This window comes from Bos indicus x Bos taurus, chromosome 29 (genome assembly GCF_003369695.1).
Source record: "Bos indicus x Bos taurus breed Angus x Brahman F1 hybrid chromosome 29, Bos_hybrid_MaternalHap_v2.0, whole genome shotgun sequence".
Lineage (NCBI taxonomy): Eukaryota > Metazoa > Chordata > Mammalia > Artiodactyla > Bovidae > Bos > Bos indicus x Bos taurus.
The window spans coordinates 5,262,080-5,284,813 of NC_040104.1; the positions used below are offsets into that span (position 1 = coordinate 5,262,080).

The following is a 22,734-nucleotide window of genomic DNA, read 5'->3' on the forward strand; positions in this document are numbered from 1 at the left end:
GTGCTCTTAAAAGGGCCTTATTCTTCAAAGTCCTCCCCCACTTTTGCAGACACCATAAAAGAATGCAAAAGAACGCGTCTCCCTGGGACTTGAAGGCAATTTGCACCCAGCAACTTTCACAGCAGGGAAGCCACAGTCCATCAATTAACACTTCACGTTCTCCAAAGGACTCAAAGTCACTGTCACCTGAGCCCGGAGAGAGATGAAAGAAATCCATTCCCACCATCTTCCCCAGGCTCTGCTCGCATCTGGGGACAGCTGGAGCCTCTACCATCCACCAAGGATGCACAGTCAAAGGCCGGTTAACCTGACACTGTTGCCGGATGACGTATTTTGTGCTGCCCAGCTGTACAGGCAGCCCTGGTACCCAGTTCGGGGCAGGGAACAGAAGATCTTCTGAAAATCCCTCCTGACACAAAACAGCCTTGCATGACAATGCCGAGACTCCCCCACACGACATAAGCAATTACAGCGACCACTCGATCGAGAAAGAGACGGCTGGGTTCCGTAGCTCTTGTGAAAGGAACTTTTCGAAACTGGCATGACCAGGCAGGCGTGTCCTACTGGGGTTCTGGCCACAGTTCCCTGTCACACGGCTGGACACGCCGGATGAGCCCGGAGGCTGCAGAGACAACATCCTTCCTGGCCTGGGTCGCAAACACCTAACACAGGAAAGCAGTCAGTTCTGCTAGACTCGGGTTTGGAAAGCGCGCCTCTGCTCCCACGCCGTGATGTATCGGGGACAACCCCAGCAGAGCGTGGTTTTCGAGTTTGCACAACTCCACCCAGAGAAACACTGGCAAGTGCAGAGCACGCAGCTGGCACCGCGCTAAGCAGGGGTGAGTGGACACACACCTCCAGCGCCCCTCAGACCCCCCGCGCCGGGAGCCACACCGTCCATGCTGGGGTTTCGACGGTATGTCCCATCTCAGCCAACCCTCCCTCCACAGTTCCACCAAAACCCACAAGCCACAGCCCTCCGGCTCCCGTCTCCTCAGCCAACCTCGGGTCTCTGAAAGGTCCAGGGCCGTATCTGCCGTAGCATTTACGTACCGAACCATTTAAGGGGCAGGTGGGGCCCCTGCATCGCCAGGGTCCTCGCTCTTGCTTAGTCTGTCGTTGATGGAGTTTTGAGAGCTGCGCTCCTAGCCCCCACCCCGCCCCATCGGCCCTGGGGTCTGTTCTGCTCCATTTTACAGAGTGCAGTGATTTTCAGAAACACACATACTGCTTCACAACAGAACTGGCTGTACACAACTCCTCTGAAATAAAAAATAAGCCTAGAATAACCAATACCAACCGTCCTTGTACAAAACCACCACGGAAAGGGGAAAAAAAAGAGACCCCACGGGGTCTGACGTCCACCAGCACTCCGTAAACAACTGCCAAGATCCAGTTTCTACAGAGTCATCATCTCAGGGCTTCGCACGACTCAGCCTGACACCCCACAAGGACATAACTGGGGCCCAGATCGTCACCTACCGCCCACCGTGCTCCCCGGCACCCCCTCTGCTAAGAAAAGGGGGTGGCAGTGGCCTGCTCCTTGTGGAAGCGCACCCCCCCCGGCCGCCCCTCCATACTCCAGCACTCCCAACAGGCACACTTGCCTGGGTCCCGTCGTCCTTGGCTCGTTTGATGTTCTGGCGCCCGTCCACCCAGTAGATGAACTTGTCCAGAGGGTCGTAGTCGATGGCCTTGACGTTGCGCAGGCCGTGCAGTGGCAGGATGAGGTCCGGGCTGCGCTGGTCGTCAGGAATCATCCGGCTGATGGCACACTTCTGGCTGAACAGCAGGAAGGTGGTGGGCGCTGGAGGGGGCAGACAGAGGAGGGGCCGCCGGTCAGTGTCGGAGCCGAAGAAGGAGGGGCCGGGGAGGATGGCGTCGCGTGCTATGGTAAAAAGTAGGTCCGTATGTGCACCTACGAGACGGACGTGGAAAACGGCTGGGAAGACACAGTCGATTCCTGGGGGGCGGTGGTGTACCATGAGGAATTTGACTCTCCGTGTTACACGTGTCTCTGTCGTTTCAGTATTTTATTCTAAGTGTACGTGTTATTTTAAAACTAGATATTCATTTCTTTTTGAAAATGAAAAGAAGACCAAGCACTTGGCTGTGCTTGGTCTTAGCTGCAGCCCACTGGACCTTGTTGAGGCATGCGGGACCTTCAGTTGCAGCATGCACACTCTTAATTGATGCATGTGGGACTAGTGCCCTGACCAGTGGTCGAACCCAGGCCCTAAGCATCGGGAAAGCAAAGTCTTAGCCACTGGACCACCAGGGAAGACCCTCATTAAAAAAATAAAACAAAATAAAACCTTTTTTTTGATGTGGACCATTTTAAAAGTCTTTATTAAATTTGTTACAATACTGCTTCTGTTTTATATTTGGTTTTCTTGGCCGAGAGGCACGTGGGATCCTATGCCCCCAACCAATTCACACCCCCTGCACCAGGAGGCCAAGTCTTAGCCACTGGACTGCCAGGGAAGGCCTCCATTTCTTTTTAGATTATCAAGACTTAAGTAGGAAGGAGCAAAAGGCAGTGAGCCTCAGACTCTGACAAGTGTGTGAGATGCTCTGGTGACTGTGGGATTCTCCATGGGCTACTGTGGGCTCCAGGGAACGGCCGAAAACCATGTGAACAGTGAGACCAGGAGGGGGCGCTCCTCGGGGCTGTCAGGACCCAGAACGTGCAGAGGCCACTGTCAGAGCTACAGCTGCGCCACGTGAATCCAATCATGGCCCTGGGTCTGCAGCCATGGGAGCCGGCACCCAGGTCACATCCCCTCTGGGGGGTGGATGACCTGCACCTCCATTTGACTCTTCAAGGTTACGGCCCCCCAGGAAATTGGACAACAGGACCAAAGGGAGCCCAGGAGGGGGGAGTCCCAGCTGCGGCCCTAGGCCCATCATGTACCAGCCGAGGACTGCCACCAAGCCCCTCCGCCCTTCGAGGCTGTGGGTCCCGCATGCACCCTTTTGGACCGTGGACGCCCAGCCCTCCCAACGCCCAGGGCCGCGAGAGGCTCACACAAGGCCCCGGGTGACAAAGAGCTTTGTAAACTGTCTACAGCTGCTCAGAGGCCGAGTCCTAACCAGCGCTCTGGTGATGTCACAGGAGAAGAGCCTGCCAACAGGACACATCTGTTCTCCCTGCAGGCCATGGGGAAGTCATGCTCCAGCTCTCTGAACCTCGCTTTTCTGAGTAACGGAATGAAAGAAAAAAGGCCGGCCTCGTTTAGAGGGTCAGTGTAAGGACCACACAAGTGGACGTGAGGCTGGCAGTAAGGGGTGGGAGCGGGGACTCTGGAGCCAGCCTGCCTGGATTCAGACCTGGTTCCAAGTCTCACTGTTGTGTGGCCTTGGGTGGGTAACTACGTGTCTCTGTGCTCAGGGTCCTTGTCTGTGAAATGGGGACAGCGATGTTGCCTATCCCATAGACTGGAGGATTGCTGCTGCTGCGGCTAAGTCGCTTCAGTCGTGTCCGACTCTGTGCGACCCCATGGACAGCAGTCCACCAGGCTCCTCTGTGAATGCTGGAGTGGGTTGCCATTTCCTTCTCCAAGACTGGAGGATTAAGTGCCGTAAAAAGCATTTGGAATAGTGCCCAAATCTATAAGTGACAGAGACTGTTTTTCACAGCCAAAGAGCCTCCCATGGGATGTGTCAGGTGAGGGCTTGGCGCACCTAATCACATCTCGATGAAGCAACAGGGCTTCTACCCAGCCCGAGCCTCCAGGTAACATTATGCATATGTGCAGTGCACAACCTGCCCAACTGCCCACGTGCACCCAAGATGCTTCTTTCTGCCTTACCTGTCAGAGGCACGTGGATCTCATGTGGGAGTGAGGGCCAGGGGGAGAGCAAGGCACTTACGGCTGCAGTTGCGGCTGCTGGGGTCCAGGGTATAATGCGAGGCGCAGCTGCAGCGGTGGCCGCTGGGGACGGCGAGGCACAGCTGGCCACACTGCCCGTTATTGTGCATGCAGTCGTTGAGGCCGTCCTGGCGGGAGGAGTGGAACACCAGGATGTCCATCACGAAGTCCAGGTGGCCCTGGATGAGGGTGCGGTTCCGGCCGCTGGTCTTGTCAGCCCGCTCGATGCTGTGCAGGTTCCAGTCTGTCCAGTAGATGTAATCGCTGTACTGGGTCAGACCGAAGGGGTGCGGGAGGTCATCCGCAATCACGACCCGCTCCTGACCTGCGCGGAGACACGAGGGCGCGGCGTCAGCCAGGGCACCGCACGGGCGCCAATCCACAGCCTGGCCGCCTACGTCAGGCTCGTAAAGCGTGCGAGCACTTTGGGAAATCGGTAGGGCCCACTGAGCCTGGATGTGCACCTACCCTGAGGGCAGGCAGCTCCCCTCCTGCTGCACAAGAGACGTGCACGGAGCATTCCCCCAAACAACACAGATGAGACTGTGCACAGCAGCAACTGTGTGACAGCCACAGCAGGAAGCAACCCAAACAGCAGGATGGGTTTAACAAAAATGGAACAATCTTCAGGCCATGGAAATGACACAGCAGCAAAACAGAGTAACAATGTGGGTGAGTCTCAGTCATTAGATGGAAAGAAGCCAGATGCTGAAGAGCACACGCCGGACGGTCAGTGATAGAAAGTTCTAGAATGGCACAACTAGAGCATGTAGACAGACATCAGTGCAGCAGTGAGCCTTGAGGAGGCCGGTAAGACTGACTGAGAGCCTTTTGGGGGCTGGAAACTTCCTTGCTTTGATCTGCATGGAAGCTGCACAGCCTATGTTGATGCTTCTATGGATGTACAAGTATCCGTATGTAAAAGTTCTCAAACCTGACCACTTTTTTGTACTTTACTATATTTGTATGTCATAAAATATTTCATTTTATTTTGGCCACATCATGAGGCTTGCAGAACTTCAGTTCCCTGCATGTCAATAAAAAATTTTAAATTAAACCTTCTGCCTAGCAGTCTACCAGAGGGATGGGAACCAGGCTCTGGAGTCAGCCTGGGTCCCCTTGCTCCTCCACTGATCCCATGACCTTGGGCAATCTGTGTAAGCTCCTTGATCCTCAGTCTCCCCATCTGCAAAGTGAGTATTCTTCAGAGTGCCCTCATGACTTCCCTTGCAGTCCAGTGGTTAAGACTCTGCACTCCCAATGCAGGGGGCCTGGGTTTAATCCCTGGTCAGGGAACTAGACATTGCAAAGTGAAAGTGAAAGTCGTTCAGTCATGTCTGACTCTTTGCGACCCCATGGGCTAAACTGTCCATGGAATTCTCCAGGCCAGAATACTGGAGTGGGTAGCCTTTCCCTTCTCCAGGGGATTGCCCCAAGCCAGGGACTGAACCCAGGTCTCCCGCATTGTGGGCAGATTCTTTACTGTCTAAGCCACCAGGGAAGCCCATGAATACTGGAGTGGGTAGCCTTTCCCTTCTCCAGAAGATCTTCCCGACCCAGGAATCGAACCAGGTCCCCCTAATTGCAGGCAGATTCTTTACCAGTGAGCTACCAAGGAGGCCGCAACTGAAGATCCCTCATGCTGCAACAAAGAGCCGGTGCAGTCTAAGGAGCTGAAAAACGAAAAGAGCGTCCTCATGGGTACCCACGATACTTAAATGTAATAAATTGTGATTAAAAAATCAGTGAGCTCTGTGATTATCATTGAGATAAATATTCAGTGAGATCATGTAGAATGCATGTAAAATGGTCAAAATGCCAGTACAAAATAAGTGCTTGGTAAAAGTTATGTGCAGGAGACCCAGGTTCAGTCCCTGGGTTGGGAGGATCCCCTGGAGAAGAGAACCGCTGCCCAGTCCGGTATTCCTTTTACTTATTTATCTGTTTTGGCTGTGCTGGGGCTTCGCTGCTGCTCTGGCTTTTCTCTAGCTGTGGTGAGCAGGGGCGATGCTCTGGTTGCAGGGAGTTTCTCTCTGCGGTAGCTTCTCTTGCTGCCGAGCACAGGCTCGAGGGTTCAGTAGTTGCCGCCTGTGGGCTCTAGAGCACAGGCTCAATAGTTGTGGCTCGTGGGCTTAGTTGTTCCGAGGCATGTGGGATCTTCCCAGACCCGGGTTGGAACCAGCGTCTCCTGCATCAGCAGGCAGATTCTTTACCATGGAGTCGCCTGGGAAGCGTCCCCACTCCAGTATTCTCGCCTGGAGAATTCCATGGACAGAGGAACCAGGTGGGACTCATTGGAAAAGACCCTGACACTGGGAAAGACTGAAGGCCAAAGGAGAAGGGGGTGGCAGAGGCTGAGATAGATAGCAACACCTACTCAATGGACATGAATACGAACACACTCTGGGAGACAGAAGGAAGGGAAGCCTGGAGTGCTGCAATCCCTGGGGTCGCAAAGATTCAGACACAACTTAGCAACTGAACAACAAGAAGTTATGAGCAGAATAGCATTCTCTGTCTTCTCCAGGGCTTCCCTCATAGCTCAGTTGGTAAAGAATCTGCCTGCAATGCAGAAGACCCGGTTCGATTCCTGGGTCGGGAAGATCCTCTGGAGAAGGGACAGGCTACCCACTCCAGTATTCTTGGACTTCCCAGGTGGCTCAGCTGGCAAAGAATCCACCTGTAATGCAGGAGACCTAGGTTCGATCCCTGGCTTGGGAAGATCCCCTGGAGAAGGGAAAGGCTACCCACTCCAGTATTCTGGCCTGAAGAATTCCACAGGCTGTATAGTCCATGGGGTCGCAAAGAGTCGGACATGACTGACTTTCATTCACTCACTCCCTCTTCTCCAAAGAGCTCCACATTCTAATCTCCAGGATTTGTGAACATCATGCCTTACGTGGCTGGGGGCTTTGCAGGTATGACTAAATTAAAGATTCTGAACTGCAGAGACGATCCTGGATGATCCCAGGACACCCGGTGTAAGTACAAGGGTAGAGAGAACAGGACCATGAGCGGGGCTGGTCACTACAGCTGGCTTTGAAGTTGGAGGAAGGGGCCACGAGGAAGGAGGCAGGCAGGCTCCAGAAGATGGAAAGGCACTGGGCCCAGGCAGCAGCCTCCAGAAGGGAGGGGGCAGGCCCACACCTTGCTTGGAGCCCAATGACCCCATCTGGGGATACGGCTGCTCAGGCTAACGCCAGCAGCAGAGGACGTGTCAAATGAACCAGGGTGTGACCACCGAGCAGCCACGTGCGGAACACACACACCTGTGGGCAGCTGCCGGGGCTACAGAGGCAATAGGCAGGCTCAGGGCCGAGAGGCACGGCGCGTGTGGAAAGGGCGCAGAGCGGGGCTGAGCCCTGCAGGAGGGAGAGAGCTTGTGCGGGGCCGGGGACGCTCGACCTCAACCCCAGTGTGGGGTCCTAAGTCTGCCCCCGTCAAAGTGTGTGTTGTGCGAACGCCTCACATATGCTCTGTGCATGCTGAGTCACTCGGTCATATCCAACTCTTTGTGACCCCCATGGACTATAGCCTGCCAGGCTCTTCTGTCCATGGGATTTTTTTCCAGGCAAGAATACTGGAATGGGTTGCCATCCCAACCCAGGGATCGAACCTGCGTCTCCTGCATTGCAGGCAGATTCTTTACTGCTGAGTCACTGCAGAAGCCCATATACACATATGCTCTATTTCACGGTAAAAATGATGCCAATGATGGGAGTCTTCCTGGTGGCCCAGGGGCTAAGACTCCACGTTCCTGATGCAGGAGACCGGGCTTCAATTCCTGATCAGGGAACTAGATCCTACACGCCACAACTAAGAGTTTGCATGTTGCAACTAGAGATCGAAGGGAAATCTTTCGTGTCACAACGAAGACCCCATACAGCCAAATAAAAATTTTTTAAAAAAATGAAGCCCATGAAAACAAATCAGAGACGTGTGGACATGCTCCTCCTATGTGGGAGCAGGAGGAAGCGGAATGGAAATCATCTATGGCACGATTTGAAATAATGTTTTGAAAATGATTTTTTAAAAAGGAAAAAAGTGAAAAAAAAAAATCCCAGGCTCACAATGCACACTCAGCTCTTAGACACAGGCACTCTTCCCACGGGGGCCTCCCCTGCTGTTAACCAAGTGCTCTGGACACGTCTGTGCTGTTCAGCGGGAAACCTGCCACAGCAGAAAAACAGCCCGGCCGGATGCACCCGACTGCCCTCGACCTGAAGGCTTGGGCGGGTTTCCAAGGCTTTCACTGGTTTTCCTCTGAGTGTGTCATTACTCTGGGGTAATCAGGGAACTTAATTGTTTCGGGCGACCACAGCTGTGCTGCAACAAGTTTCCCACCTGCCACCAGCCTCTTATAACTCCCTGCGGGGCTGGCGTGGTGACCTCGAAGACGCAGTCAAGCCTCGCTCTGGGCCCCATGAACCAGGACAGTCAGTGTGCAGGGCGGGTACAGCCCACTGCAAGCAGAAACCAGAACACAGAGCTTCTGGCCCTGGCTCTGTTCACACAGTACCTGGGGCAAGTGGTTCGGCCCACCAAGGCCTCAGTCTCCTCATCTGTAAAGTGGGCACAACTGTGCCCACCACAGGTGGCAGCCGCGGTGGTAAGGAAGGAAGCCAAAGTCTCTCAATTGCACAGGGTAGCTCCACCAACTGGTACCACCCAAGAGAGCCACCCTCCCCCACCCACCAAGAAGTCCAGTCATGTTCTAGGATCCAATCCTGCCCTCACTGCTAAGTGATATGGAATAAGGTTTTTTTTTTTTCCTGGCTTTTAAAATTATTATTTATTTATGTGTTTTCAGTTATGCTGGGTCTTTCTTGCTGCCTGTGGGCATTCTCTAGTTGCCGTGTACGGGGAGCACTCCCTTCCCTTGTTGGGAGCACAGGCTCTAGTGCATGGGCTTCAGGAGTTGTGGTGCAGGGCTTAGATGCCCCCCGGCATGTGGAATCTTCCCCGACCAGGGACTGAACCTATGTCCGTGCATTGGCAGGTGGAATCCTAACCACTGGCCCACCAGGGAAGTCCTGGGTTTTGTTTTTAATCTAATCCCAGGGTGTTGAGTGGCCCCAGAACGATGCCTGGTACCCAAGAGGAATTCAGGGTTGGATGGAGACGGAGCGTGTGGTCCTGGGGGCTGAGCAGCGCTCGGTGACCTTACACAGGTCCCGTTACCTCCCTGGGCCTCAGTTTCCCCATCACTGAAAACCTATGCTCTGTGGTGTCAGGTCAGATTAGAATCCTGGCCTGGGGTGGGTCTGGACCCAGCTGTCAGCACCAGGGCCTCTACACAACGGCAGCAGGGGCAGAAAGGGACACCTCTGTGGCATGCTGGGTCAGCACTCGGGGCCCGTCCACACCTTGCAAGCCCGAGGGCACAGTGCCTTGGGGGCTGAGGGTGGCTGACACCCCACCAGGGGTGCCCCCTCCCGGCAGGACCCACCGGCTCTCACCCAGCATGTTGGACGACTCGATCATGTTGGTGTCCAGGTCCGTCCAGTAGAGACGCTGGTCAGCGTAGTCGATGGTGAGGTCATTGGCCCGGCCCACCTTGTCCACCAGCGTCATGCAGTTGGTCCCATCCATGAAGGCCCGCACGATCCTGGGCTTGCCACCCCACTCTGTCCAATAGATGTAGCTGGAAGACACGGGAGTAGGGCAGGTTCGGTCAGCGTGTCCACCCTTGAGTCAGGGCAGGGAGCCTGCCTGCCGCCATCTTCTGGGCCGTGCTGAAGGCATCTTATAGGAAGCATGGACAAGGGGAGACCTGGGAGCACCCCCAACCCACTGTCCCTCCAGGAGCGGCCACGGAGCTGCATCCTGGCTCCTGGGGTCGCACAGCAGCCCCCGCTGCAAGCTAAGCCCTGATACTCTTGTTCACATGCACAAAGGTGGTGGCCATGTGCCAGGATGTCCAGGAGGGGCCCCCATGTCAGGGACAAATGCTAAGTAGGCTGGACAGGAGAGTGTGGGCCAATCAGGGCATATAGTCCCTTTCCTCAAAGAAGGAAGAAAACAAGACCCCAAGACAAACAGGCTTTGCAGGGCCGGAATTCGAACTCGGCTCCACCACCTCCACCAAAGGTCCTCTTTCCTGGCTCTTCACCATCAGCTCTGGGGAGGAAACCTCCATCTCAGACTTGTGTTTCCTGGTTCTTTCACTAAAATCTGGACCTTTCCCTTTGTTCTGCAGAAATCTTCCTTCCCTAACAGCACGCAGCAGGCAGGGTTTGGGGTGCTCCCTACACATCACTGATGCTTTATGGGGTGAGCAGTGCATGCAGAGGAAGACTCCGCCCGGCCCTCTGGCCCCAGGACAGGGCCCCCAGGCTGCTTGACAGATCAAAGCATGTGCCTTGCAAGGCAGGTTTTAATCTGCAGCCAAGCGGCTGCAAGAGGCCAGGAGGAGAAGCTCTGGACAGGGATCTGGATAGGACTTCTTGGACCACTGACATGACCTTCGGTGACCTTCAGTCACTGAGCTTCTCCGAGCCTCAGTTTCTGCATCTGTGAAATCAGGTACAGAGACATCCACGCTATCCGTGAAATCAGGTACAAAGATATTCACGCTGGCAGGGCCCCTGGGCGCTCCTACGAGAGGCTCCCCTGGAAGGGCCCGGGTGATGCCTGATACGGGGGCCTCCCTTCCTGCCTGCTTCTGCTCTGGGCCTCAGTGTCCCGACTATGAAATGAACCAGATGACCCCCGCCCCGCAAGAGTCCTGCTGGTCCCGGCCACCTCCAAGCTCACAGGGGTCATTACTACTCTCAACTGCAGTGTCGACGGGCAGCGGGCAGCCGTGTGCCTCGGGGCATCACTGCACTGGCTGGTGTGGAGAGGTGGTGGGGGCACGGGCGCACGGGCTGGCAAAGCGGCCCTTACCCTTTGGTGGGGTCCAGGGCCAGCGACCGCGGGTTGTCTAGATCCCTCCACACGAGGACCTGCCGGAACTGCCCGTCCAGCCGGGCCACTTCAATCCTGTTGGTCCCGGTGTCTGCCCAGTAGAGGTTCTTGCCCATCCAATCAACGGCCATGCCTTCCGGGTAGTCGAGGCCAAACTCGATCACGTGCTCCACGGAGCTCCCATTCATGAAGGCCCGGCTGATGGTCTGGGAGTGGGGAGAAGGAGAGGCCACCCGTTAGGAAGCAGAGTTTCGGCAGACGTCTCACCAGGTGATGCTGGAGCGACTGCTGACCATAACCACCATCAGCAACTGACCAGCTACTGATGAGGGGCCAGATCACAACATTTGAGTTTCTATTCTTTTTATTCCTTCTATCTATTGCCCCTCAACATTCGAGTTTTTAAAGGAACTTTTAAAACACAACCTCTTTAGAAGAAACAATTTGGCAATATATATATATATATATATATATATACTTTTTAAACTATGTAAACATATTATATAATAGTACATTATTATAAAATAATATATCATTATATAAGTATATTATATATACATGTCTCAGGACCCTTCAAAATAGTTACATCCTAAAAAAGAAATCCTTGGATCTTTCACCCAGTAATCTTCCTCTTGAAATGTTATTCAAAGGAAAGAAAATACAAAAGAGACTTTATACACAGAGATATCTGTTACTGTGGTATGGTTTAGAGTTGGGAAAAAACTGGAAGGCCATTTAAAATAAGGCAATGATTAAGAAATATATGCACAGTAGAGTAATTTACACATTTAAAGAATTATGTCAAATTACACATTTAAAGAATTTAATTATATTAAAGAATATTTAAAGAATTTACACACAAAGTTTGTAATAGCTTGAGACAAAATATGTTATAATGTGATGAAAAAAACACAGGATACAGAATTCTATGTAGCATATGACTGATTATGAGAAACACTAACGCAGGGAAAAAATGCAAGGAGATACTCTAAAACGACATCAGTGGCTGACTCGAAACGATGGAGGTGTGGGTGTTTTATTTTCTTCTTTATACCTTTTCTGTATATTTTTCTCTCTTTCTACAGTGAACCCTATGAGAACCCTACAATCAGAAAAAAACCTTACGAACCATGTAATCCCAATGGTAGAATAAAAGGTAGATGACTACACCGTTCAGTGTTCCGTGCTTTAGAACAGGGGTTAGAGGATGTTTCTGGTAAATATCTCAGGCTCCACAGGGCACATGGATTTGCCACCGCCTAGTGGCTCCCGAGGCGGCGCTGGTGGTAAAGAACCTGCCTGCCAACGCAGGACACACAAGAGACGCAGACTCGACCTGGGTCGGGAAGATCCCCTGCAGGAGGGCATGGCAACCCACTTCAGTATTCTTGCTGGCAAATCCCACAGACAGAGAAGCCTGGTGGGCTCCAGTCCAAGGGGTCGCAAAGAGTCAGACACAACGGAAGTGACTCAGCACGCAAGCTCAGGGGCACAAAAGCAGGTGCGGACGATCCACAGGCAAACAGGCACCGCTGTTCCAATAAAACTTTACTGACAAAGTCAGGAGGCTGGCCCAAGGACCAGTTTGCAAAACTCTACTTGAGAAGATAAAGGGGGCTCTCCTGTATTTATCCAGGATATTTGCACTAGCACCCAGAACAAAGAAAGCTTGTTAAGTAAGTGGGCACTTGTGAGGGAGTGAGTGGGGTGAATCAAAAGACACACGGGTACATAATCACTCTAGAAATAGCCACCTGTGTGTCCACCGGATCCACTCATTGCAATCATTCATGCTTAGGTATTAACATGGGTTCACTAGGGTTCTACTGGTTTGAATCAAGCCACAATAAATATTTTTTTAATTTTTGTTTTAATTTTTAAAATTTATTTTTAGCTGCGCCCTGCAGCTTGTGGGATCTTAGTTCCCCGACCCAGATAGAACCTGTGCCCCCTGCAGTGGAGGCACAGAGTCCTAACCGCCGGACCACCAAGGAGCTCTCTCTAGTTTTTTTCTTTTAATTTTTTACACTCAGCCATTAAAAAGAATGAAATTTTGCCCTCTGTAACAACATGCACAGACTTGGAGGGTATTATGCTTTGTCATAAGTCAGACAGAGAAAAACACATACTGTAGCGTATCACTTATATGGGAGTATAAACACTGCAACAAATAGCGAATATGACAAAAAGGAACAGACTCGCAGATACAGTGGATACCAGTGGGGAGAGGGGAGAGGGGCAACATCAGGGCAGGAGAGTGAAGGTGCAAACTGTTAGGGATAAAATAGGCTACAAGGAGACCCTGGCCGACAGCCAGTACTTTCAGTAGCGATACATGGAGTCTAAGCTTTCAAAATGGTCAATCACTATACTGTGCACTCGCTACAGACATTGCACAGCAACTAAACTTCAATTAAAAAAACAAAACAAAACTACTGGGACTCCCTGCTGGCCTAGGGGCTAAGACTCCACACTCCCAGTGCAGGGGGCCTGGGTTCAATCCCTGGTCGGGGAGCTAGATCCCACGTGCCGAGAGGAAAGATCCCGCTTGTACAACGAAGACTGAAAACCCCAAGTGCCACAACGAAGGCCTGGCCCAGCCAAATAAATAAATCATTAAAAAAAACAGATTAAGGGACTTCCCAGTGGTCCAGGGGTTAATACTCTGCTCCCGACGCAGGGGGCTCATGCATCGTGCTCTCTCATGACTGGACAGCTAAGATCATACATGGTATGGCCCCCCAAAAGAAAACCTATTAAAAAAAGAAAGCCTTTTTTAAGCCTCTGAGGCGATACCATCGCCAGCAGGTATTCACAGGGGAGGTGAACAGCAGGACACCCCGCCGCCGTACCTTCAGGCTGACGTCGGTCCAGTAGATGTGATTGTTGGACACATCGAAGTCCAGGGCGGACGCCTCCTTGACGCCCGTGAGCGGGATGGCCACATCGTTGTTGGTGGTGTCCAGGGAGATCCGGTGGATGGCGGCCCGGCTGGTGAACACCAGGAAGGCCTCGGGCACGATGCAGGTCTTCATGTCGCTCAGCAGCTCCAGGCCGATGGGGCAGCCGCACTTGGTGGCACGGGGCGTGAAGAAGCACAGGTGGCTGCAGCCCCCATTCCTGTCCGCACACGGGTTGGTTCCTGGACGGAAAGACACAGGTTCTAGGCCCAGTGGCCCTGCGATGGGGGGGGCGGTGGCTCCTGGTCGTATGTGGCTTCATCTCCCCCAGGCGCCACTAGGGGACAGCAGGTAGGGTTGGTGGAAACCCGGGTTCCCCCTGGCTCCAGGCCCCGGGCCTCCCTGCACATTTGAACGCCCCCCTCCTCAAAGCCGCCTGGGGACGCCTCGCCCTCTGCTCCCCCTTGCCTGCTGGGCCTGGCCTCCCCGCCTGCTGAGCAACCAGACTGCAGCCCAAGTCACCACCCGGATGGTTCCTCCTCCGAGTCCCCGACATTCTCAGCGCCCTCGACATCTCAGATTCACCCAGGACGGCCCAAGGCGCCTGTTTCTTATTCCAGCAGACAGTAGTCAGCATATATTTTATTTTGGGCCAGCCTGTTAGACTCACTCTGCCGCAATGCTGTTAAAATTGGCTTTAATTTCGTGTTAAATATTTCAGCTAAAAAAAGAAATCCTCTCTGCCATCTTTCTCAGTAAATCCTGACGAGAGAGAGAGAGAAGGTGGGAAGGGACCCAATTTCTCAACTTTAAATCACACCCCATAGAGGCATCATGTTTCTTATCTCTGCGGCTTTATTCTTTGCTTTTCAAACACCCATTCGCTGGTGGGCTTTGCACTCTGCCGTAGATAAAGAAAGTGCTTTCCAAGGCAGCTGGTAAACCAAGTGTGTTGATTCCATCATCTGGTCTGAGGAGGGCAGGCTGAGACCAAAGACCTCTCCTGGAGACAGGGGTACACCGTCCCCGCCCCACCCCCCAGGTGCATCCTCAGGCCGCACCTCCAGGCCCGTGCTCAGCTGTCCCTTCTGCCGGGCAGACCCTGCCCCCCACCTGCTCCCCAAATTCCACGCTCAAATGCCCTCCCTTGCATTTTAAAGCCAGGCATCCCTTTCACATCTCAGCTCTACTCACCAGCCTGGCAGCAGAGCTCACCCACTGGACTAGAAGCAACTTGAGGGCAAGCCCTGGGGCCTCTCTGGTCAGTCCCCCGTCCCTCCCTCCAGCGAAGGTCAACTGAGTGTCTCTGATGAGAAGGTGTAGGACTAGGCACCGGGACCCCAGGTGGGGACGACTCCCTGTCCCTACAGAGCCCACTGTCCCATCCCCGCTTCTGTCCCCCCGGCACAGCTGGACACTGCTGTTCCCAATATAGACTGTGGACTTGCACTGGGAATCCTAGTCATCAAGCGACAAGTCACTGTGTCAAGGGAACTTTCTGCAGATCCCAGCTTTTAGATATACGGTGTGCATTTTAGGGTCCAGCCTGTCACACTGGATAACGATCTCAGCCCCGCCCAGCAATGAGGTCAGGGCAGCCTCAGGCGTGAGTCTTGAGCTTGGCCACCCATTTGTATGCCCCGGCACTAACGGGGCCGCCTTGTCATTAGTGTAGAGGGCTGTACTAAGGCGCTCAGCCAGAGCCTGGCACGCAGTAGGCGAGTGTTAGCCACCGTAAGAGCAACAACTGCCAGCCGTGCCCACTCACTGTGCCCGGTCCACACCCCACCCCATCACATGTCCTGTATTCTCACCACCTCCTGTCCTGTCCAGCCCCAGAGCCGGTGCCCCAGCCCGGCACACACACCCCCAGCTTCAGCCTCCAGCTTGGCTGCCTGTGGACCAAAGGGGAGCCTGTGGCAGGGCTGGCCCCCGGCTGGAGGCTGACCGGACTCACCGACGACCTTGGCCACATTCGCGGCCTTGAGCCCCATTAGGTCGGGCAGCTGGTCGATGATGACGTCCCTGCTGGCCTTGACCTTGTGCACACGCTCGATGCTACGCCGCTGCCAGTCGGTCCAGTAGATGAAGTCCCCCAGCAGCGTGAATCCGAAAATGTGCGGGAGCTTGTCCTCCAGGAGGGTCCGCCGCTTGGTCCCGTCGACATTGATCACCTGCAGGATGGCAGACACGGCGCTGAGCCAGCCTCGGGCCTGAGCGGCCTGGAACGGGATGGGCCCCAGCAGCATCTGGCCAGGCCAGGCACCATGGCTCACTGAGGCAGCTGGATGAATGATGTCTTCAGTGATGGTGCCATTCAGGGGCTCTTCCCTACTGCCTCCCTGACCTGGGTGTGCATGCTGTGCTGAGAGGGGCAGGCAAGGAAAACAGGTATCCTCTCGCCATCGCTGATTGACTGGCCGTGGCTGCCTGGAGTACCAAGGTGTAGGTTCTCCAACCAGGGATAGGCTCATTGATTAGCAATGTCTGCCCAGACGCAGCATGAGGAGGCACAGATCACCACCCCCGACACAGAGCCCAGTTTCAAAAGGCTGGACCAGGAACACACTAACCCAGACAAGGCCTCCCACTTGCCTGTGGACTAATTTCTTGCTCGGTCAGGACCAGGTGAACTCTGAGGACACGTTTGCTTCTAAGTCTGAGCTCAGAGCTCTAAGACGATATCCAACCCCAGACATACTTGTTGTTGAGTCGCTAAGTCCTACCCAACTCTTTTGTGACCCCATGGACTATAGCCCACCAGGCTCCTCTGTCCACAGGATTTCCCGGGCACAACACTAGGGAGGGTTGCCATTTCCTACTCCAGGGGATCTTCCCAACCCTGGGATCAAACCTGCATCTCCTGCATTGGCAGGTGTCTTCTTTACTGCTGAGCCACCAGGGAAGCCCTCCCAGCTACACGCTGGTGGCCGTTGACTCTGAGATGTAAAAGCTAAATCTTCTTAAGAGTCAGTGTTGATTAAAAGCATCAACCACAAAAGCCACAGATGAGAAAAGTACTGTCAAACATAAGAATGCCTTAACCAACCGAAACACACAGACAAACAGGGTAAGATGTGCTTGTGATGACAGATGATCAGTAGAAGCCGATGTGCAAAGGAAGACGATAAAAACGCAACATCCGAACTTTGGGTTCTCAGGCCAGGATCAAAGAGACAGATGAATTAAAGGCAAGTCTCAACAGGCCTCGTGCAGCCAGATTATATTTCCAGCTCATCAGAGAGGACCCAAGCCTTCTGTTGTGCAGGTGGCACACACGTAAGACAGATTGGGTATGTGCTGAACAGAAAAGACTTTGGTCCTCTGTTGTCGGGCAGCACAGGACAGAACTCAAAACTGCCGGGTCAAACGGTGGGGGGCGGGACAGGCAGCTCTGGACCCTGCAGCCGGGGACCCCACCCCGGCTCTGTCCACGGCCGACTCCCTGCACCCCATGGACCTCAGTCTGTCCACCCGCAGTTAAGGGGGGCAGCTAAGTTACCCTGGGAACTTAACCAAACAACTGTGGCTGGGCCCCATCAGGGGCAATTACATCAGAACTGGAAGGCCAGGTACGGGCCCGCAAGGGGCGCAATGAGCCGTCCAGTTGAGGGACCATCTCCTGTGTCATGAGCTGGCTTGCAGACCCCGGGCAGCAGGATTTCTGGGTAGAGCTCTGGGCTCTACTCCTGGCCCGCGGGTTAGGCCCAGGGGTCGGGCGACGGATGCAGGAGCACTCCAAGCTGGTCCAGGGTGCTGGTTCTGGTTGTGGCCCCACAACATGAAGGCACATAAAGATGGTGAACACATGCTTTACACAGCGCTTGGACCTGGGAAGGGGTCTCGCCTGAGGAAGTGCACAGCAAGAGGAAGAGCGTCTCCAAGAACACACGGCCCGTCTCACACTCACAAACACACAGGCAACACGCCTGCTCCTTCTCTGACACTGAATACCCAGGGTTAGGCAGGGGCTGTGGATACAGATCAGTACAAGAAAAACAATCCACGTCTTGAAACTAAAGACTCTGCCTGCTATACACCGAAGGGTCAGCAATATCTCTTTAGAGACCTTTCTTGTCCTTCTCTAGGTCCACATTTTCTTCATTTCTTTTAATAACTCCACTCCAGACATAAGTAAGCGCACGTTCTACTGACTGATGTAAGGAAGTACATTTTCCCAGCTTAGGAATAATGAATGTGAGCCCCCAGAAGACCCAGGAAGATTGAGGGGGGCGGACGCTGCCCAGAAGCACCTCCCTGTTTCTGCCTGTCCCCCCGCCCCATCCCGCCGTCTCGGTTTTCCAGAACAAAGTGGGGGAGGCTGTGAGCTGCTCCCCGGGGCCAGGCTGGTGGCTCCCATCACAAGCACAGACCCGCGGGCTCTGGGCTGGCAGGGCACCTCTCTGCCTCGGAAGCCCTCCCCGCTTCCTCTTTGGAAGCAGGGTCTCAATTACAGACCCCATGAAACACCCAGCAAGCCCTCCAACTTGGAAGAACATCAAGACTCTAACACTCAAGAAAATAAGTGATCCCACGGCAGCCTTTTTCACAGCAGCTTTCAGCACACCTTGACCAAACCCAACAGATCTGTTAAAGTAACTCTGCTGGGCCAGGCCTTTCCCAAATCCTGGAGCAGACGAGCGCGGCCTGTCTACAGGGAGACACATGTCAGCCCCCCAGGCTCCCTCTGGGCCCAACTCAGGGACCCCCACCTTCCCTGGACCCCCTAACGGAGGGCGAGGAGACAGACATGGGAACCCATCCATCAGCCTCCGGGGTGGGCAACGCATCAGAACAGAATCCAGAAAGAACAAATCCGATCGACAACATGGGGGCCAGAAGAGAGCATGGGAGGCGGATCGTCCAGGAGAGGGGCTAGCAAGCAGTTTCTGAAAAGGAGTGTAAATATTTTCAGCTTTGAGGCCATAAGGTTATTGTCACAGAAAAACAGCCATGGAAGGAGCCTAAAATAAGTGTGAGTGTGTCCCAATATCTCAGATATGCAGATGACACCACCCTTATGGCAGAAAGTGAAGAACTAAAGAGCCTCTTGTTGAAACTGAAAGAGGAGAGTGAAAAAGTTGGCTTAAAACTCAACATTCAGAAAACTAAGATCATGGCATCTGGTCCCCTCACTTCACAGCAAATAGAAGGGAATACAATGGAAACAGTGAGAGACTTAATTTTGGGGGGCTCCAAAATCACTGCACATGGTGACTGCAGCCATGAAATTAAAAGACGCTTGCTCCTTGGAAGAAAAGTTATGACCAACCTAGACAGTGTATTAAAAAGCAGAGACAACCCGTGGCGGATTCACGTTGATGTATGGCAAAACCAATACCATACTGTAAAGTAATTAGCCTCCAATTAAAATAAATAAATTTATATTAAAAAAAAAAGCAAAGACATTACTTTGCTAACAAAGGTCCATCTAGTCAAAGCTTTGGTTTTTCTAGTAGTCATGTACAGATGTGAGAGTTGGACTATGAAGACAGCTGAGTGCCAAAGAACTCATGCTTTTGAACTGTGGTGTTGGAGAAGACTCTTGAGAGTCCTTTGGACTGCAAGGAGATCCAACTGGTCCATCCTAAGGGAAATCAGTCCTGAATATTCATTGGAAGGACTGATGATGAAGCTGAAGCTCCAATACTTTGGACACCTGATGCGAAGAACTGAATCATTGGAAAAAACTCTGATGCTGGGAAAGATTGAAGGCAGGAGGAGAAGGGGACGACAGAGGATGAGATGGTTGGATGGCATCACCAACTCAATGGACATGAGTTTGAATAACCTCCAGGACAGGGAGGCCTGGAGTGCTGCAGTCCATGGGGTCGTAAAGAGTCAGAAATGACTGAGCAGCTGAACAGAATGGAATATGTCCCAATAACACTTCATTCGTGCAAAAAACAAAAAAATTGGGATTTCATATAAATTTCACATGCCATGAGATAGTACTCTTTTGATTGTTTTCATTTAGAAGTGTAAGAAATTCCTTGACGGTCCAGTGGTTAGGACTCGGAACTTTCACTGCTGGGCCCAGGTTCAATCCCTGGTTGAGGAACTAAGATCCCATGAGCCACGCAGGTCAGCAAAAAGGTAAGTGTAGAAACCCCCAAGCATTTGATAGTGGCACACATCAGGCAGTCTGGCCTCCGGTCCACAGTTTTCAACCCCTGCTCGAGAAGTTCCCCTGCCCTTGATTTTCAGGAAAGGAAACTAGATGCCTCCAGGAAGTTATGTCCAAATGGCCAAGCCAGATGTGGAAGGGGCCTGCGTGCAGTGTGCTCTCTCTGACCTCTAGGCCTCCGGCCTCCTATGCTCAGCTGACCTCACACTCCAGACCCAGGTCTGGGGTAGGGGAAGTGGGGGTGGCAGGAAGAACACACCCATCCCCCGACCAGCTCATTGCACAACCTGCAGAACAGCTGTGCGAAGGGAGGAAGGGAGGGCAGACCCCAGAGAAGCCCACCCTCAGCTGTGTCAAGGGGCAGGACCCACTGCTGCGGGGTCGGCATGCTGCCACCGCTGCTGTTGCTAGGTCGCTTCAGTCGTGTCCGACTCTGTGTGACCCCATAGATGGCAGCCCACCAGGCTCCCCCGTCCCTGGGATTCTCCAGGCAAGAACGCTGGAGTGGGCTGCCATTTCCTTCTCCAATGCATGAAAGTGAAAAGTGAAAGGGAAGTCACTCAGTCATGTCCGACTCCCAGCGACCCCATGGACTGCAGCCCACCAGGCTCCTCCGTCCCTGGGATTTTCCAGGCAAGAGTACTGGAGTGGGGTGACATTGCCTTCTCCAGCGGGGTCTGCATGGCCACCCACAAACCAGAGGACCTCAAAAAGTCGCCTGAACTGCACTTTCCTTACACTGAATGCCGTTTCCAGCACTCAGCCATGCAAGGGGGTGTGATTCCCAGGACCAATACTTTGAAAGCATGACTCTTCAAGGAAAAAGAGGGACTTTCCTGGCGGTCCAGTGGGTGGGACTTCGCCATCCAATGTGGGGGATGTGGATTTGATGTCTGGTCAGGGAGCTGGGATCCCACATGCTTCAAGGCCAAAAAATACCCAAAACATTTTTAAGAAAAAGGAAGCAGTGTTGTAACATATTTGATAAAGACTTTAGAAATAGCCCACATTAAAAAAAAAAAAAAAAACAAGGAAAAAGACTTCTGCTCTCTGATGGAATAACTATACTCACATAAAAGACCAAATTAAAACTGCCCTGGTTATTTTGATTCACGTAATTCAAAAGCTCTGACACACATACCCACACACACCTGAAGAGCTTGTGGCCCCGTTGCTCAGGGGCCCTGCACCCTTCTTCCCCAGGGTTCGTGGACCTGGACACACAGCCCATCCATCACTCCTCCAATGAGGGTTTATTCCATGTGTGCTGGAAGTCACCTCCACCAACTCAGGAAATGTCAGGAGCAGGGGGACAGATGTATTTTCATCTTAGTCTGTGACTCCTCCTTGGCCTGCCTGCCCCCCTGGGGAGGCGATCCCCACCGGGTACTTCCCATGAGCACCCACCCTGACGGCAGACAACCAGCAGCAGATGTCAGCTGCAAGGACACCAGCTCCCCAGGGCCCTGGCTGAGGAAGACATCGGGGTGGGGGTAGGGGAGTTGCAAGGAGTCCGGGTGACCCCTAGGGCCTCCAGCAAGTACCAGGTAACCCACACACAGGCGACACTTCCTGCCTCAAAGATGGGCCAAACAGGTCTACAGGGTCGGCCCATGAGACTTCTGCTTCTCGCACCCGGGCGTCAGAGCAACCCTGGGGAGAAGTGAGACTGGAAGGGTTATCCACTCAGTCGTGTCCAGCTCTTTGTGACTCCGTGGACTGGAGCCCGACAGGCTCCTCTAACCACGGCATTCTCCAGGCACTGGAGCGTGTAGCCATTCCCTTCTCCAGGGGATCTTCCAGACTCAGGGATCGAACCCCAGTCTCCTGCAAGGCGGGCAGATTCTTTACAGTCTTAGCCACCAGGGAGGCCCCTAGGGAGGAAGCTTTAGAAGATACCGCAGGCCACAGAGGGCAAGACTGGACCTTGCTCTTATTCAGGAATGGCTGAAACTGCCACCCAGGGACCTTGCCCGATCATGGTGTGCGCACAGGGCTGTGTAAACGCTTTGCCTATTTCAGGATTAATAAAGGGCGGGACTCCTGCCTCTCCTTCAATGGTCCCCAGCCTTTTTGGCACCAGAGACGGGTTTCGTGGAAGACAGTCCTTTGACAGGCCAGGGTCAGGGGATGGCTTCAGCACATCACATTTATTGAGCACTTTATTTCTATTCTTATCACACTTGTGACATATATAACGAAATCTGCAAGTCCCTTTGCCACAACAAGGCTGTAATCCATGAAGGGGTTATCTATTTCATTACACAGTCAAAAGCTCTGGCTGTTCCACATCATGTACGGATGTGAAAGTTGGACCATAAAGAAGTCTGAGTGCCCAAGAATCAATGCTTCCGGGAGAGAGAGCCGGAGCAGCTGGGCATGTGGCCTCGAGAACAAGCTCTGGATGGATGGATCCGCCGGGGGAGAACCCTCGCTAGGCTGTCATGGGCTTGGCGTCTACCAAGAAGCCAGTCAGAGAGAAAAGGAGGGAGATGCTGGGCCAAAGGGGCCGTCGATTTGAGACTAAATAGGGAGCCAGCAAGTCCCAGATACTTTTACCAATAAAGTTGAATCTCGTGGCGCAAGAGGGGCGCAAGAGAGGAGGGGCAGGTCGGAGGGGTAGGGGCTGGGAGCCTGGCTGGGAGCCTGGCTGGGAGCGGGAAGTGGATGAGAGGCCGGGGCCCCGGGTGTGGCCGGAGTAACAGGAAGGGCTGATCACCGGTGGCAGGAACTTCCACCCCCAAGGGCTCCAGACTCAGGACAAGGGTTAAGGAGGCGCCGCAGGGGAACTCCAGACCCAAGTCAGTAGGGCAGGAGGCATAGGGAGCTCTGGGGCTGCAGGGAGGCAAGCCTGCACCCACACGCACCCCAGACGGCTCCAACCTTGATTGACCAGCCCACCTCTGGTCCCCGAGGCTGGGGAGGG

General features: G+C 53.5%; 1 protein-coding gene across 6 annotated transcripts in view; it reads right to left on the minus strand.

Annotated features, from left to right (window-relative positions):
- The window catches only part of LRP5 (LDL receptor related protein 5), a 123,815-nt gene that overhangs the window by 25,877 nt on the left and 75,204 nt on the right, over positions 1-22,734 (minus strand). For all 6 annotated transcript variants that reach the window (XM_027532741.1, XM_027532739.1, XM_027532742.1 and 3 more), the window contains 6 exons: positions 15,639-15,855; positions 13,634-13,923; positions 10,761-10,987; positions 9,332-9,516; positions 3,874-4,197; positions 1,608-1,807 (listed from right to left, as the gene is read on the minus strand). In XM_027532741.1, coding sequence (XP_027388542.1) covers positions 1,608-1,807; positions 3,874-4,197; positions 9,332-9,516; positions 10,761-10,987; positions 13,634-13,923; positions 15,639-15,855 — 1,443 coding nt within the window. The remainder of the gene's footprint in view (positions 1-1,607; positions 1,808-3,873; positions 4,198-9,331; positions 9,517-10,760; positions 10,988-13,633; positions 13,924-15,638; positions 15,856-22,734) is intronic.